The sequence below is a fragment of the Notamacropus eugenii genome, chromosome 1, assembly GCF_028372415.1.
Source record: "Notamacropus eugenii isolate mMacEug1 chromosome 1, mMacEug1.pri_v2, whole genome shotgun sequence".
In the NCBI taxonomy this organism is placed as follows: Eukaryota; Metazoa; Chordata; class Mammalia; order Diprotodontia; family Macropodidae; genus Notamacropus; species Notamacropus eugenii.
Genome location: NC_092872.1, coordinates 79143270 through 79159426, shown reverse-complemented (window position 1 = coordinate 79159426; position 16157 = coordinate 79143270). Strand labels below are relative to the sequence as shown.

The 16157-nt window shown below is 49.3% G+C and overlaps 2 protein-coding genes across 2 annotated transcripts; one reads left to right on the top strand and one right to left on the bottom strand.

The window, feature by feature from the left end:
• The first annotated feature begins 212 nt into the window (after positions 1-212).
• Positions 213-11076, top strand: CD72 (CD72 molecule). Its single transcript, XM_072606900.1, has 9 exons — positions 213-439; positions 1522-1629; positions 1909-1983; positions 2696-2785; positions 4398-4748; positions 6655-6830; positions 7386-7477; positions 8232-8360; positions 8848-11076. The coding sequence occupies exons 1-8, from the start codon at positions 358-360 to the stop codon at positions 8353-8355; spliced, it is 1098 nt and encodes a 365-aa protein (XP_072463001.1). The 5' UTR covers positions 213-357; the 3' UTR covers positions 8356-8360; positions 8848-11076.
• On the bottom strand, positions 9122-15877 carry TESK1 (testis associated actin remodelling kinase 1). The gene is made up of 10 exons (XM_072606887.1): positions 14715-15877; positions 14371-14492; positions 14228-14276; positions 13750-13896; positions 13473-13555; positions 13108-13198; positions 12234-12317; positions 11971-12060; positions 11611-11728; positions 9122-10430 (listed from the first exon to the last, which is right to left on the bottom strand). The coding sequence occupies exons 1-10, from the start codon at positions 15432-15434 to the stop codon at positions 9505-9507; spliced, it is 2430 nt and encodes an 809-aa protein (XP_072462988.1). The 5' UTR covers positions 15435-15877; the 3' UTR covers positions 9122-9504.
• Positions 15878-16157: the final 280 nt, after the last annotated feature.

Sequence of the window (16157 nt, the reverse complement as noted above, 5' to 3'; positions counted from 1 at the left end):
TCCCCTGTGCTCTCCCTTCCTATCACTAACCCTACCCTGTTTCTATTTCTGAGCTGACCCCAGTTTTTGCTTTACTGACTCCAGCTGGGGGGATGGGGGTGGTAATTTCTAATATCTTCCTCTTTTGTGACTAAAAATCATCTGGTAAAGAACTGTGCAGTGTGACATGCTCTCAACAGGGAGTGGGCAGAGAGCCTCAGAGGGACTGAGGGCAGGAGACATAAAGGGGGCAAGGAAGGAGGGGGATCAGATAAGGAGAAGGGGGCACACAGAAAAAGGGAGACAGAGAAGAAGGGAAAAAAGGGAAGAGAGGGAGGGACAGGCTTGGAGGGGAGGGACAGTAAGGAACTCAGGACCATGGCTGAATCTATCACCTATGCAGATCTTCGCTTTGTGAAATCCCCTCTGAAGAAGACCCTTTCGGCTAGGCTGAAGCAGGGTAAGAGTCCTTGGAATTTCTCAACCTTAACACAGCCTTGATACTATCCCCTGCTCTGATCTCCATCCTCCTGGTATTCTCCCCTCTCTGAAGCTGACTCCTTTTATGCCCCATCTCTTCTGAACCCACTCCCCTATAGTCAGTTTCCCTTCACTAACTCCATTTCCCAATACTTCATGCCCCTTCACTTATACCATCTCCCTATAGTTCATCATCCTTTCCTGACACCATTTTCCTATAGTCCATCCTCCTTCACATAGTTAATCTTCCATTATCTCCTTGTAATCCATAAATGTTTATTGATTGATTGATCATCCTTTTCTGATTGGGCATTTCTCCCTGTGCCCCGCCCTGGTCACTGACTTATGCCTCCTACCCAACACATACACTGATGAATCTATTTCTTCAGTGACCAGACTCTCCTATGCTGACACCACACACTGTTTACTAACTGATGCCCCCACACTGACTCTGCCTCATTGTCAGCGATTTTTCCCATATGCTATCCTCACTTTTCTAACCCATCTCCCACCCCTATGCCATTGCCTCATCTTTTTAATGACTAATTACCCTTCCTGTGCTGGTCCCATCCCCTAAATCTTACTATTGACCCCTTGGGGCAGCTAGGTGGTGCAGTGGATTAGAGCACCAGTGCAGGAGTCAGGATGGACCTGAGTTCAAATCTCACCTCAGACACTTGACACTCACTAGCTGTGTGACCTTGGGCAAGTCACTTAACCCCAATTGCCTCATCCTGGGTCATCTCCAGTCATCCTGAGGAATATCTGCTCACTGGATTTAATAATTTAATGATTAAATTTAATAATTTAATTTTAAACTGGATGGCGCTGGAGGAGAAGTGAGGCTGGTGACCTGCACAGCCCTCCCTCACTCAAAACAAAGTCAAGTACAAGTCATGTCATCATATCTCTGATGACATGGTCTTCTTTGGCAATGAAGGATGAACATACACACTATTGACCCCATTATCATCATTGATCAACACTCCTCAATGACTAACCCCCTTATACTGACCCCATGCCTAATTAACCATTTCCTCATCTCTCTCCCCCCTCTTCCAGACCCTGAGGTGGATGAGGATGGAGAGCTCACCTATGAAAATGTGCAGGTGCCTTCAGCCAAGGATGGCTTCTCTAGCCCCACTCAGCCTGGACTTGGGGGACAAACAGGTAGGTGTTCCAGAAGATTCTGAAGGGACTGCTTATTGAGAACATGTAGGGTTAGAGTGGAGGAGTGTTAGGGTGTCCCTAGGGATTTTAGGGAGAGGGGAGAAGAGAGAGGATCCTGGGTATACCTGGGGAAGATGGAGTTAGGGCCAAGGGAGATGGACATGTCCCTGAGGAAATGAGACTACCCAGGGAGGTGGTTAGAGAGATGAGGGAGATTCAGAAATAGAGGGATAGCCATGGTGGGATACTTTGAAGATGAATTTACCCTTCTATTCCCAGGAGGGGAAAAAACAGAAAAGACAGTGACTGCACCTTATTCAGTGACATCACCAATTGCCAGGAGGATTCTGCCCTGTAAGTAATAATCACCAAGCACTTTGGGGCCGGTCTGAGTCTGGGGGTGGGAGCACTTTGGGGCAGGGAAATCCTGAAACACATAGAATTGGGGCAGGGGAAGAAGAGGAGATGCCTTTAAGAGAAAGAAAAAGGCAGGAAAAGAAAGGAAGATCGATGACTAAAAACACAGGCCATTGGACCTCAGGAGAGGATTTCTAGGACTGAGTAGTTAGTAGTACTCTGGGGCCATCCTTAGGGTATGAGCAGTTGGAACACACACCCCAGACTGCCCTCTAGCAGAGCTGGACTAGAGTATGGAGCACTGCAATGGCCAGGGGAAGAAAGATGGAGGAGAGGATCCTTCGATGCCCAGTACTAGGTGGGAATAGATGATGAAAAGGAGAAAAAGCCTAGTACAGATGATCCCTGTTGTCCTGGGGGTGAAAATTCAGTCACATAATGACCCCCTCTTATAAGAGCACCTACCCTACCTTCGTCCTGATCCTATCATCCTTTCCCTTAAACACCTTCCCTCCCTACAATGCCCACCAAACCAGTACCTTAACCCAATCCCCTTCTTATAAAGGGCTTTACCACATACCCTTATTATCCCTATAAGGTTTCCCTCCTTATAACTGACCCCTTCTAAAACTATCCCTTTTTTTCCTGTAAACCTCCACACCCTCCCCAAACACAGACTGGCCTACTATACCAACTTTTCTCTCCTCAGGCCCTGTGGCCTGGATACCATACATTCTCCTGAGCCTGCTAGGTACCTGTTTGCTGTTGGGGGTTGCTACTATCAGCCTGGGCATTCAGTGTGAGTATGGTCCTCTCTTGTAGCGTATGTTTAAAATAGTAAATTCTTTTCCCCCAATTATCAAGCATTCTTTTTTTCTCCCTCCCTTTTCTCTTCCCCTAACCCCCATCAAACAAAACAAAATAAAACCCTGAAACATATATACATAACCAAGCAAGATAAATTCTCATATTGGCTATGTCCAAAAATATATGTCTCATTCTCCATCACGAGTCCATTCCCTCTCACCGTTCTTCTTCATTAGTCTCTGGAATCAGACTTGATCATTTCATTGATCAGAGCTCTTAGTCATTGCAAAATTGTTTTTACAGTGTTATTGCTATAAATTTTTCTCCTGGTTTTATTCACTCCCCCCCCCCCGGTGACTTATTTTAATAGTCACCCTGAATGGGGATGGTTTGGGAAGGGATGTAAAACCTCTCGTTTCCCTATCTCTAGTCCTTTTCTGCCTCTCCGGAGATATATCCCTCTGCCAGAATCACCAACCACCTCTCGCTTACATTCCTGAGAGAACTTCGAAAGTTGTTCCTGGTTCATATAATGAATAAGCTTACAAGTAGCCAGTATACAGTGGTAATAGTAGTAAGTAAGATTACGAAGGGGAACCTGGAAGTCATGTACAGATTGTCCCAATGATCAAAGGAGCATGATTTGTAAACCGTATCATACATTAACTAACAATCACATGCTAGGAATATGTGCTAAATCAGGGCTTTGCGGGGCCTTTGAGTTCTATGATGTGTTAGTCTCCGATAAGTTCTAGACATCTCCACTAAGACAATAGTGCTGATAATTTTGCAAAGGTGTGGATATGTTAACGTTAAAGTTTTAACGACAACTTTGAGGTGATTTGGATATGTTAATGAACTAACTTCAAAGTGGCACAGGTATGAGAGTCTATCTCCCCCCACAAAATCTATAAAAATGGTACCTCAAACTCCTCTCTCCCCTCCACCAAGCATTTTTCCATCTCCATTGAGTCCATGCTACCTAGAGCTCTTACCTTGAATCCATGGTGATGTAAATTACTCTGTGACTTTTCCCCTCCCCATTCTCTTCTTTCTGCTATCTGCCTTTACATCCTCTCCTCTGATTTTTTCATCACTCTGTACTTTCTATGCCATTTTTCCCTATGTCTTCTGTGCCTTATTAAAGTGTGATTGCAGCCTTACTTCCCACTGCCACTGTGGTCTTTCCTGGTGTGTACCCAAAGAACCAGGTGTGCCTGCCCCATTTTATAATTCCATAAGTTCATTAGCAATTGATTTATGAAGGCAGGGGCCATGCCTTGGCTAAACCTTGTACATTCCTCAGCATCTAGCATGGTACTCTATATATAGCAGGTGCCTTATGAATGTCTATTGTGGGAGTGGTCCCTATAGCTCTGTGCTTTCCTAGATCCACCTCCTTCTTCAGCCTTTAGCTCCTTAAACCCTCATGATTAAACCCACAAGAACTTCATAACCCAATTTTGGTGAGACAAGCAGCTGAAAGAGGGAAGTTGTCTTGAAGTTTGCAAGAAACAGGTAGAGAAAAATGATAAATACCTATAAGGTTGTAGAAACCATGAACTCAACTTTTCTCACCCTCCCTGCTTTTCTGTGTCCAAAAGATATGCAGATATCTCACCAGCTTAGAAACACCAAACAGGTCCTGGAGGTCAGCAATGGTAGCCTATGGCAGCAGCTCCAAATGGGGGCTATCCAGTTGTCAAGGAAGGAAAAGGATCTGCAGGCTGCTTGGGAGAAGCTGGCCCAGTCCCAGCAGAACCTGAAGGTAGAAAAGGAACAGCACCAGGCTGCTGAGGGCTACCTGCTGACCTGCAGGTCGGAAAGGAATAAGACAGAACTGAACCTGAAGGACAATATGGAGGAGAAGAGAAACCTGGAAGAAAAACTGAAAACCTTGCAGAATGAGCTGAAGAAAGTTCAGACCCTTTTCAGGTGTCCATTCCGAAGTAACGGTATGAAGTTTGGTGGATGGGTAGGGAAAGGGAGGTTGGTGGTGGAGCTGATAAGGGACCAGCAAGACAACTGTGGAGAACATGTGGGGAGACAAAAGTATGGTGTAATGATAAAAAAAGTAGATTAGAAGTTAGAATAACTCTTTAACCTCAACCTCGAAATAATCTTTGATATTTCCCTATCCATTCATTTAATATCTGAGCATGTTGTATGCAAGATCCCATGCTAAGTACTGGGGGGAACATCAAGATGCATGACATAGTCTTTGCCCTTCTAAGAGTTTAAAGTTTAGGGGGAGTGAGAAAAAGAGCAAGTAGATGGATTACTTAGTACAGGGCAGAATGTTAACAAATGTCACATGGGTGGAATAGACTGGTGCCATCTGGCTGGCAACCAGCCCCTCAACCTTGGTGATTCTTTCTTTGCCCTCTCCCTGGACTTTTCCTTGTCTTTACCACTCTCACTGATTGGACCTTGAAGGATGTGTAAGATTTAGACGGTCATAAAGGAAAGGAAGGGTTTTCCATCCAGGATATATGGAGATTAGATAACATGAAACATGCTTGGTGAGGAGACCTGTTTAGCTGTAGCACTGAGGTAATGGGAAGTGCATGGTGCAATGGAGAGGGGATCTAGGTTGAGATCCCAGGAATCTCTATAACCTATGACCTTTGTAACCTTGGCTATGACCTGGCTAAGACTTTGACACTCCGGGATTAAGCTTCTGCTAAATGGGGGAATGGACTGGAGGGTCTCTAAAGTCCCTTCCAGCTCTCCATCCATGATCCTACTGTAGAGAAGCAGTGGGAAATAGAGTCAGGGAAATAAAGTGGGATTAGGGTTAAGGCAGCGAATTATTGGGAGAAAGAATGTGGCTTTTGTAACAATAACACCTAGTATTTATAAGGCACTTTAAGGTTTGCAAACCACTTTTTTAGATATTATCTCACAACAGACCTGTGGAGGAAGTGCTATCATCACCACATTACAGGATGAGGATACTCATCTTGTTGCATCATCTGAGTTGAGGAAACTGAGACTCAGAGAGGTAAATGGCTTGCCCAGGGTCACACAGCTAGTGTCTGAGGTCTAGTATGAATTCAGGTCTTCCTGACTCAAAGTCTACCATGCTATTATAGGTTGCTAGGTGGTGCAGTGGTTAGAGTACTGGACCTAAAGTTAGAAAGACATGAATTCAAATCAAGCCTCAGACACTTACTAGCTATGTGACCCTAGGAAAGTCACTTAACCTCTCTAAGCCTCAATTTTCTCAACTGTAAAATGGGAATAATAATAGCACCTACCTCTCAGGGTTGTTTTGAGGATCAAATGAGATAATATTTGGAAAGTTCATAAGACTTTTGTGAGGCTTAACTGGGATAGAACTTGTGAATATTTTCTGAAAAGTCTATATACTTATTCAGCTATAAAGATGACCTCCAGATAAAATGGGGAGAGGAAGGAAAATAGGAAAGGCCATGTGGACCAGAAGTTTGAGAAGAAGCCAAGATGTAACCCTAAGGGCCATGTCATTACCACCTATGCTGCCTAATCAGTCATAGAAAAGAACTGTGGGGGGAGGGGGAGAGTGGGGAGGGTAGAAGAAAAGAAACAAGGAAGGCAACATGCATTTATTACCTATGATGTGCTAGGCACTAAACTAAGTGCTAAACAAACACCTCATTTGATCCTTCTTCCTTGGAGGTAGGAGCTATCATGATCCTCATTTACAATTGAGGAAATGAAGGTTAAATGACTTGCCCAGGGTCACACAGCTAGGACATGTCTGAGGACGATTTGAACTCAGGTCTTCCTGACTCCAGATACAGAGAACTATCCTCTGAGTCACCTAGATGCCTAAGGAGCCATTTCCAACCTAAACCAGTGCTGTGATCTTCTTCCTAGGTCAGGGGTTGAAATATTTTCATCAGTTCCCAGAATACTGCTGCCCGTTGGGGTGGATACTATTAAAGAAGAAATGCCTGTACATTTCAAACATCTGGAAGACTTGGAGGCAGAGTGACTTGTTTTGTCAAACTCTGTCCTCAAAGCTGTTTGTTCCTTCAGCATGGGATGACAGAGTAAGAGTTCCTTCATTTGTTCCAGTTCTTACATAGGTTCTGATCCCCTAGCAGAATGAGAAGTATTGGCAAAATGGAACATGTACTGTCAGAGTTCTCTGGACAGCTCCATGACCTCTCTGGGGTGATTGGCAGTGGCAGTAGGGGTCTTTGGCTGCCATAACACTCATGTGCTCTTCTCCCATTGGTCCTCAATCTTATGAACTAGGGTCATGGAGTCTCATTTTACAGAGTGAGACCAAAGTGAATGAGCTGGTTCACCTTCTTGGCCTGGGTCTAGTAAGTGTCCTTCCCTAGCTAGAAGCAGGGCCTATCATAGGGTTCACCCAGGGTTTTCAAGGCTATGTTTGAAAGAGGCAGTGATGAGCCACTGGGAGGGGATAAGATGGCCAGCAGGTCTCAGCCACTGATGGGAGTTCACCTTTTGTGCTGGTACCATGAAGGCATGGCTCCCCTGACTAGAAGGTCTCCCCAAGGTGTCATCATTGTCCCACAAATTTACCTATCTTTTCCTCTGGACTTCTTCTACATAACCCAGTCTGTCTTTCACACCAGGAATTCATAAACAGAGAAACAGATAAAACCAGAGAAAAATTATTTGATTTCTGGGTCCAAAGACGGGAAACGTACAAGCAAACTCAAGATCAGTAAGTTTCCCATAGACATAGTAAATATGTACCCCTACCAGCTCTCCCCTCTCCCCAATTCCTTTACTTCAATATCACATCAGTCCATGGATAGGTGTGACTTCAACAAGAGCCCTCTTAGGAGTAGGGGAAAGCTGAACAACCAAGGGTAGTGAACTAGCTCATGAAGCCCTATGCAGGATCAAAAAGAACCCAGGCATCCTAACATAGTGTCTTTGACCAAAATGCTCCCAGGTGTGAGTGACCACAGGATCCCCTTGGGTCAGCTTTGAGTGTATCATGGGCAGTGAGGAACCCTTCCAGTGAGAAAGCAAAGTGGGAATTTCAGGGGCCCCATCTTGAGAAGTGGGTATTCCAGGATCCCCAAACCAGTGCCAGGTGGGCAGAGCTTTAGTCTAGAATAGCTCAAGTGATTATCTGATAATTCCCATTTCCTCTCCCAGTTTCTTCACTGTAGTACCAGATGGTACAGGGGACTCTAAAGCCCCCTGTAGACCCTGCTGCTTCATAGACCTAATCCAGTCACTTTATCCTGTTTCCATACCCCTCCTATAACAACCTCCCCCCTTCTCCCCCACCCTGCCCTCTCCTCTTGACCTGGGCTTGGTCTATTGTTGGGGGAGGGGTTAACCGTAGTGATTTCAGTAGACTCTATGGAATGGGAGAAGGTTGGAATCACCAAGAAGGTGGGATCAGGGAATTTGGGGTGAAGAATGGCCAGAACTTGACCCAACTCTACTTGATCGCTCTCCAGAAATACATGTTCATCTTTGGGACGCCACTTTTACTCATATTACTCCTGTGAAGTGACTTTGCCCTTCATCTGTGAGAAAGAAGCCATCACGCCTCCTGCTGAGATGGAGGACTACTTCAACTGAGCTGGGTAAATGTACGGAGCAGCTCCAGACAGAGGCTTAAAGTCACTAGATGGTTGTAGTTCCATGGCCGCCCACCCTCATTTCTCAGATCACCCCTTCTCTCAGAGGAGGGGTCTAGAATGTACAGAGAAGACCTAGGATTACCAAAGTTCTAATCCCAGCCTCCAGGGAGGGTGGTGATGTTGTTGGGGGCAATGGGCAAGCAAGAGTATGTATATGCAGGGGGCAAATTCATACTCTGTGTATTTTTGGGGTGGGGGGGGAATGAAGATCCAAGACCAGAACTATAGGAAGCCTTTGGGATGGTCAGCCGGAGCCCAGTGAAGTTCTCTGGCAGATTTTGAGAGGAAAAAGGGGAGTTTTAGACATTTCCTCAGGTCAGGAAATTGTGGGGGGTAGGAGGGGGCAATAGGGTGAGGTCTCACTGGAGTGCTACTCTTTCAGATCTTATCATTGAAATCTCCCTCTTTCTCCTCCCTGTCCCTATTCCAGGTCCAGGGATTCATCTCTTTAAGTCATCGAGGCCTAATCAGTGCCTAGATTAAGGACTAAAAACACTTCTCTAAGCCAGTATTCACATCCGATCCCATCCTCTATTTCAAGTCTTGTTCAAGTGAGACTGAACCACTCCTGGGAAGAGGGGAACGAGCCTCAAGTAGAGGGATTTGGAACCTAGCATCTTATTGAGGCCCGTGGCCCAGTCTTGGGCCTCCATGAGAGGTATTCACTCTAGAAGGGAGGAGGGCGAAGAGGATACATGGGCAGATTGGGTGCGGGCGGCCCGGAGCCAGCCAGGCAGTTTTATTGAAATACTTTTAAATAATTCGTGTGTTAGTCTTGTGTGTTAGCCACACCACATGTGTCCATGTCAGTGATGCCGTGTTGGACCCTGGAGGGTCCTGGGGTTTGGCTAAGGAGTGCTCTAGCCTTTGAGTCCAAGCTGGTTTGGGGAGGGTTGTCCTGTGACTACCAGTTCTGTCCCAGCCACCACTGCCCAAGAGCAGACAGACTTCAGTCTTGAACCGAGGCAGGGAGTGGGTTGCTGAGGCTGGCACTGCCCAGGCTCTGTTATATTCAAGGGATATTCCATCAGCCTTCTGAAGATCAAAGTTCAGGGCACAAGGGACAAGATCTCCCCCATCCCTGTTGCTAGGAGCGGGCTCCAGGCAGCTGTAAGCCAGGCGTGGGCGGCTTGGCATGGTGCCCTCGGTGGCAGAGGAGGCTGCCGGCCTCACAGTTCAGGTTTCGGTAGCGGGCTACAGCAGGTGTGGGTCGGGGGCACACAGACAGGAAACTGAAGCTGAAGGGGCCAAGGCAACAGCCGGGGCAGGGCAGCCCCTCCTCAGGGTCCCTGGGGGCCACAGCTGGGGGCAGGGTGGGAGGCTCAGTCCGCTCTAGGGCTGTGGCCTGGGGCAGGCTTCGCTGAGCTCTGCCCCAGGGTTGGCCACCCCAGCCTGTAGGGGAGCTCACTACCACAGGCGAAGGGTTGTTGTTGATCAGGAGTCCTGTGGAGGGTCCTGTCCTGGAGGACCAGAGTTGGGAGGCTGAGGAACAGGTGCTGATGAAATTGTCATTGACTTCAGCAGGAGATGGGCAGGGCCTGGGCCCTGGAGGCTCTGTTTCAGGACTGCTGCCCCCGCAATCCATTCTGTCCTCAGAAAAGGTGCCCACGGGAGGTGGGCCAGGCCCAGGGAGAGCAGTCTCCATCCGGCGAGGCAGCTCTGGAGAGGAGGGTAGAGAGCGACATCTTCGGGCAGGGGTTTCTGGTAGGGGGCGGGGGTAAGGTAGTTGAACCAGAGGCTCAGGTGTGGTCACTGGAGTTGGGGTCGCAGTGGGCAGTGGCAACAGGGGGATGGCCCTTCTGCTGGGTGTGTCCAAGAGCTTGATCTTGCCACCCCAAAGGTCTTCCCTCTGTGAGAAGGGGTTGACTCGAGTCTGGGTATCTCCCCAGCAAGGGAGCAACCCTGGGGATGGCGGAAGGAATAGGTCAGAGCGGCTGCGAGCAAGCCGGGGATCAGGGGGCAGAGGCAAGTGCTGAGGAGGAGCAGCAGATGGACCATCTCTTGGGGCTGATGCTGTGGACAGAGAAAGTGATGGTCAAGGTTTCAAGCCCCTAGCTACAATCCCCCTTCTCCAAAGACTTCCCCAACCTTTTCCTGAGCCCCTCACAAACCCTGACAAACCTCCTTGTGATCAATCTGAGGGTCCAGGAACTACCCTTTGTAAAGTAATTCTCCTCCCATTACTCATAAACCCTAGCTCAAAAGAACCTGAAAAGCAGTCCCTATATCATTAAAGAGAGGATGGATTGTGGGCTAGCAAATAGAAAGGTCCTAAGTGAACCTCACTGTACCCCAATGACTACCTGCCCATCCTGACTGACTTTCAGAGTAGGATCTAGAATGGAAAGAGAGCTTAGAAGTCATCTCTCCTCTAGTGTAATTCTCTCATTTTGTAGTTAAGGAAACTGAGGTCCACAGAGGTTACATGACTTGCCTAAGAAGAACTGGTATCTGGACCTAGGTCCTCCACTACACTACGTTACCCTACCCTCTCTCTTTTTCTTAATTTGTTTTTTTTTATTCTAAAGTTAACAACAGCAAATAAAATGGGTACAGAGGAGAACAGAAATGAGGACTGCATATGAAACTGTTGGACCTGTTATGTAAAGCTTGCTTTTAAAAAAGAAATGATAAATTCAACAAATAACTTTCAAAGTCATCCTGTGATTCTTTCTAGTCTTTCTGTTCTGTAAATTAAAAAAAACTGTTTTGTCAACTTTCTTTTCTTTCTTTCTCTTTGCTACTCCATCTCTATCCCTCCCTCCCACCTCTCCCACCTTCTCCTTCCTACTCCCAGCCTCCCAAGTAAGGAGGAAAAAGGAGACCCCCATGTTAGCCCTCTATGAAAAGCCATCACACAACACATAAAACATCGGAGCAAAGTCAGATTCTCCCAGACAATTAAGGACATTGAGAGAAGTGAGGCTTTGCTGCCCTCTGCTCCCTGACTTGCTACTTTTTTTATTTTACATAGATTTTCTCTGACTTCTCTGTGATGTGCTTGCTTTCCCCAGTCGGAGGGACTGGAGGACAGGCACTGTGCATCCTTCATGCCTTCACACAGGATAGGGGCTTATTGTTTTAATGAAAGAAATTCATTTAATGAAATGGATTCCTCTTTGCCCATCAGGATGCCTGATGGTTCTCTATCCCAACCCCCATGCTCCCATGTATCACTTTGATTCTCCCTTACCCTGGGTTGGGGCAGAGGGGGCTGGCTTCACCAGACTCTGAGGCCCAGGCAATTCCTCCAGGATGTGCTCCAGATGCTGTGTGATCTCGGTGAAGGGGGCTCGGGAACTAGGTTCCATCTAGAGAGGAGATGGAATTTGAAGTTCTCATCAAAGGCTCCTTCCCAGTGAAAGACCCACCCTCCCAAGCCCAACAACCTTTAAGGTTAGTACCGGTAGGCCCTGGCATGAACCTGGTTAAAGGAGGGAAGTGGGGCTTTCTGTGAAGCCAAAGGGTCAAGGGATTGTCATCATGGAAGTTTCTGTGTGTGGGGAGAAGGTGTGGGGGTCTGGGGGTAGATGGGAGAAGTAAAGGCTCTTACACTACAGCAGTGGATGGCCAGGAGGAGGAACGGCGGGGGGCAGTCCTCCCCAACCAGGGCACGGAAAGCGGCAACATCCAGACCAAAATCCTGAGAGGAGAGAAGGGTCAGGCCCCCTCCCAATTAGCTTCTCAGCCTTCCCTCAGCCAAACCCTGGGTGGTAGCCCCTATCCTTCACTCAGAGTCCCCTCCTCCAGGAAGCTCTCCCTAGTTAAAGGAAAAGGTATGCTGCCCCTCTCCTCTCCTCATCCAACAGTACTCACCTCAGTTCGGGGCAAGTAGTCAGGGTCAGCAGGGACCCGGGCAATGAGTTCACACAGGACAATCCCAAAGGCAAAGACATCTGCCTACGGGTGTGAGGGAAGGGGGTTGGAGGGAGAGAAACACAGGATAGGATTAACAACTCCTTTTTCCCACTGCAGAAGTATATGGGGGTGGGAGAACTTGTGGGGACTCTTGATCTTCCAGTCTGATCCCTGGGATCCCTGGGTCTCTTGGCCAAAGACAGAAGATCAAAGGCTCAAGAATGTAGGTTTTGGCTAGGGCATGGGTGTGTGTGTGTGTATGGGTGTGTGTGTGTGTGTGTGTGTGTGTGTGTGTGTGTGTGTGTGTGTGTGTGTGTGTGTGTGTGTGTGTGTGTCTGATGGGGCCAGGGAAATATTGGGGCTCTAATATCAGAATCCCTGAGGGAATCACAAGTAGTATACACAAGGGGAGGGGAAATTATGTGGGAGGCCTTAGAGGTCTCTAAAGTGTCTGGGATGACTCTGAGAGATTGTGAGGTTTTTGAGATTTTTGGAGCAGTCTCAAAGGGAAAACTCTTTAGACAGTAGCTAGAAAAATCAATCTGAAAGATCTTTGAAGGGTCCAGAGGCGGTGCTAAGGGATTTCTCATTCATTTATTCATTACATTATAAAGTACCTTTTGCATACAGAATGCTGTACTAGCTTGGTAAAGGAAATACAAAATTTAGACGAGAGACAAGCTCTGCCTACATTGACCTTATTGCCAAATGAGTTCACACAGGACAGCCCCAAAGGCAGACTCCTCTGGTTGGAGGATAGGACACAAACTACCCCTCAGGGAGGGTCCTGAGTGATTTTGAAGAAGGAGGGGGGTAGTTGTGGGGGTCTCACCTTCTCATCATATAGTTCTCCTCGAAGTACCTCTGGTGCCATCCAGTATGGGGAGCCAACCACAGCCAGTGGCTCCTTCCTTGCCCCTTCCCTGTCAGTGGAGCAGGGTTTCCTTGTAAGTGTCTCTTCACCACCACAAAAGGGATACCATGAGCCACCCCAAAAGCCTGACACCCTCAGGGAAATAGTTTTCAAGGGACAGTTCCATTAGGAGCATTCTATGGGGCAGGTATTTTGATAGGAGGCATTTAGCAGATGAGGTAGAATATTTTATATATATAATATGTATATATGTGACATACTTTTGGACTAAGGATGGTTTTTGGTGGGCTGCTATCAGGAGGAGATAGAACTAGTCACCTTACCTGTACACAGGGATCTTTTCTGCCAGCCCAAAGTCACCCACCACAGCTGTAAGACCATCCTCTTCCCGGCGTACCAGGCAGTTCTGACATACATACATATATACACATCACCAACACCCCCATTACCACCATCATGCATCCAATACCTTTCCAACAACCCCACCCCCCCATGCCTACTAAACTCCTGTCCATATTCATCAATCCTCCCAATTCCAACACCTCCCTTATCCCCTGTGTTTATTCATTTTTTTTTTAATCTCAAAGTGAAAGAGCCTACCTTGGAGGTGAGGTCCCGATGGAAAACTCCCTTAGCATGTAGGTATCGGAGGCCCCTTGCAATGTCCAGGGCCAAGCGGAGTCTAACTGGCCAGGTCAGAGGCTCTGGGGAGCTGAGGAGCTGCTCCAGGGTTCCCCCATTAATGTACTATAGGACATAGAAGTTGTGGGAGCACAAAGAGGTCAGAGGAGCCCTGGGCTGTGCTCCAGGTCCCTCTCCAATCCTGTACGGGATATTGGGAATTCTGCAGGATAAGATGAGTGGCTGGGCAAGTTCTTTGCACCGAAGTCAAAAACAAAGGAGTGCAGCCGAGGGGTCACACGAATGTTGTCACTTCTCTCCCCAATCACTTTTCTGCCAGGTCCCCATACAATACAGGGCTCAGGTTTTTGTTTTTATTTTTTTAACACATTTCCAACAGCCCCCCCCCCTCCCCTGTTGCTCCTGGATCTCTGACTACCCAGATCCTTCTCCTCACCTCCGTTAGGGCGTGCAGTTGCCCCTGATGCACACAGACCCCCATGAACCTGGGGAAAGACAGGAAGGAGAGTGGGGTTAGAGAAAAGACCTTCTCGTCCCAGTCCTGTAGCCGCTTTGTGGAACCCAGCTCTCCGCCCTCACCGCAGGATGTTAGGGTGCCGAAGTCGGTTCATGAGCTGCACCTCTCGCAGCGTGTTGCCCCGGTTACTGGGAAGCCGGTTCATCTTCAGCACAAGGATCTGTCCAGACTGTCGGTGTCGGACCTGGGGGGAGGTGTGTGTGGATGGGGGGAAGGCCATTCGATCCCCGGCTCAGCAGCTGATCCCCGGCTCAGCAGCTCCCCACTGACAGCCTGAGCGCTCTCTTCCCGTGGTCCCCCCATTCCGCTCCCTCCACCCTTTTATCCCCCGACAGCCGCGGCACACTCCCCCTGCCACCCTCCCGAGGGTCTCCCCCTCCTCCCGGGCCCCTGCCCCAGGCCGCACCTTGTACACGTCGGAGAAGAAGCCGGCCCCGATCTTCTCCGCGCAGTGGAAGTCGTCCACCCGGGCAAGGCTGGACACTGCGCTGCGGAGTGCCCGGTAGGAGGAGGGGCGGCCCCCGCCCCCAGGCGCCGGGGGCCCCTCCCCCCCGGCCTCCCCGGGCCCTTCTCCCGGCCCGGGCCCCGGGCCGCTCAGCGGGGGCCGCTCTCCGGCCATGGCCGGACCTCGCGCCCCTGGCTCACATCGCGAGGGCCCCGGGGACCCGGCAGGGGCCTCTGGGCGAGGCCGGAGGCTCGCGGCGGATCCCCCGGGGGGGATCCGGGCCGGGGGAGGCGGGGCGGCGCCGGGGCTCGGGGCCCGGAGATCGGGGCGATCGGGGGGATCCCGGGAATCCCGGGCCCGCCCCCGGAGTTGGCAGCCCGGGGCCGGGCCGGCCCAGCCCTCCGCGGCGCTCCGCTCGGCTCCGGGGCTAGGGCCCCGGGCTCGGGCCGGCCCGACAGTCCCCAGGCGCCGGACGGGCGGGCGGGCTCGCTCCCCCGCGGGGTGGCGGGCTCGGAGGCCGCCGGCGTCTTCTCCTTCCTCGGGCTCCGGCTCGGGCTCGGGCTCAGGCTCCGCCGGGGCTCGGGCGCTGCGGCCTGCGGGGGGCGGGGCCCGGCCTGCGCTTAACTCCTTCCCGCCCGGAGCATCCCGCCCCGGAGCCTCCTCCCCAGGTCTAGCCTCCATCCCTGCTGCTGCTGGGTTCCTCTTTGTTCTCGTCTCCTGGCCCGGGCCTGGGCCCCAGAGTGAGGGCCAGGCGGGCCAGGCTAGAGCGGCTGGGACCAGAGACCTGGGGCACAAGGTGCCAGGCGGTGCCTCGCCCTGACACGAGCTCCTTTGATCTCACAACCCCTAGTGAGGTAGGCATTATTCCCACAATAATGTAACTTTCATTTAGGTAGCGAGATTGCACAGAGCTTTCCTCCCCACAGCCCGGGCAGGCAGGAGTGCCAGTGTGGTTATTCGCATCTTACAAATAACTCATTTGAGGTGTCATGGCTTGCTGTAAGTTTCACGAAATGCCTTCTTCAGATGAGGAAAAGGAAGACAGGGCTTCACGTTATTATAGATTTAGAGCTGGAAGCCTCTTTAGATATCATCCGATTCAACTCTACTTTTAAAATGTTCTTTTTATGATCAACTTTATAGACAAAGAACAGAAGAGATTTGTATATGAAACTGAAAACTCCTTGTGCAGTTTGTTTTTTTAAGTCTATGTTTCATTTAAGATGGCAGCAACGGAATTATCTTGTTTCTGTCGCCTTGAGAACTTCCTTCTGATCCCCTCATTAAAAAGTTTCATCGATAATCTTTTCTTTTTTTGCATCACTATTATCGTGGCCCCCCCTTCTGAACACTTTCCGCCACAAGTAAATATAGTTAAGCAAACCAAATCAACACGTTGACCAA

Bases quoted from the DNA above. Each gene is read 5' to 3' on its own strand.
- TESK1 (XM_072606887.1), bottom strand. From the start codon at position 15,434: ATGGAGGCTAGACCTGGGGAGGAGGCTCCGGGGCGGGATGCTCCGGGC. The intron at 13,199-13,472 runs GTAAGGTGACTA...CTCCACTGACAG, and splicing joins GAAAAGATCCCTGTGTACAG to GGAAGGGGCAAGGAAGGAGC. The intron at 10,431-11,610 runs GTAAGGGAGAAT...CTCTGTCCACAG, and splicing joins CCCCTCTGCCCCAACCCAGG to CATCAGCCCCAAGAGATGGT.
- CD72 (XM_072606900.1), top strand. From the start codon at position 358: ATGGCTGAATCTATCACCTATGCAGATCTTCGCTTTGTGAAATCCCCT. The intron at 440-1,521 runs GTAAGAGTCCTT...CCCCTCTTCCAG, and splicing joins TTCGGCTAGGCTGAAGCAGG to ACCCTGAGGTGGATGAGGAT. The intron at 6,831-7,385 runs GTAAGAGTTCCT...CTTTCACACCAG, and splicing joins CTTCAGCATGGGATGACAGA to GAATTCATAAACAGAGAAAC.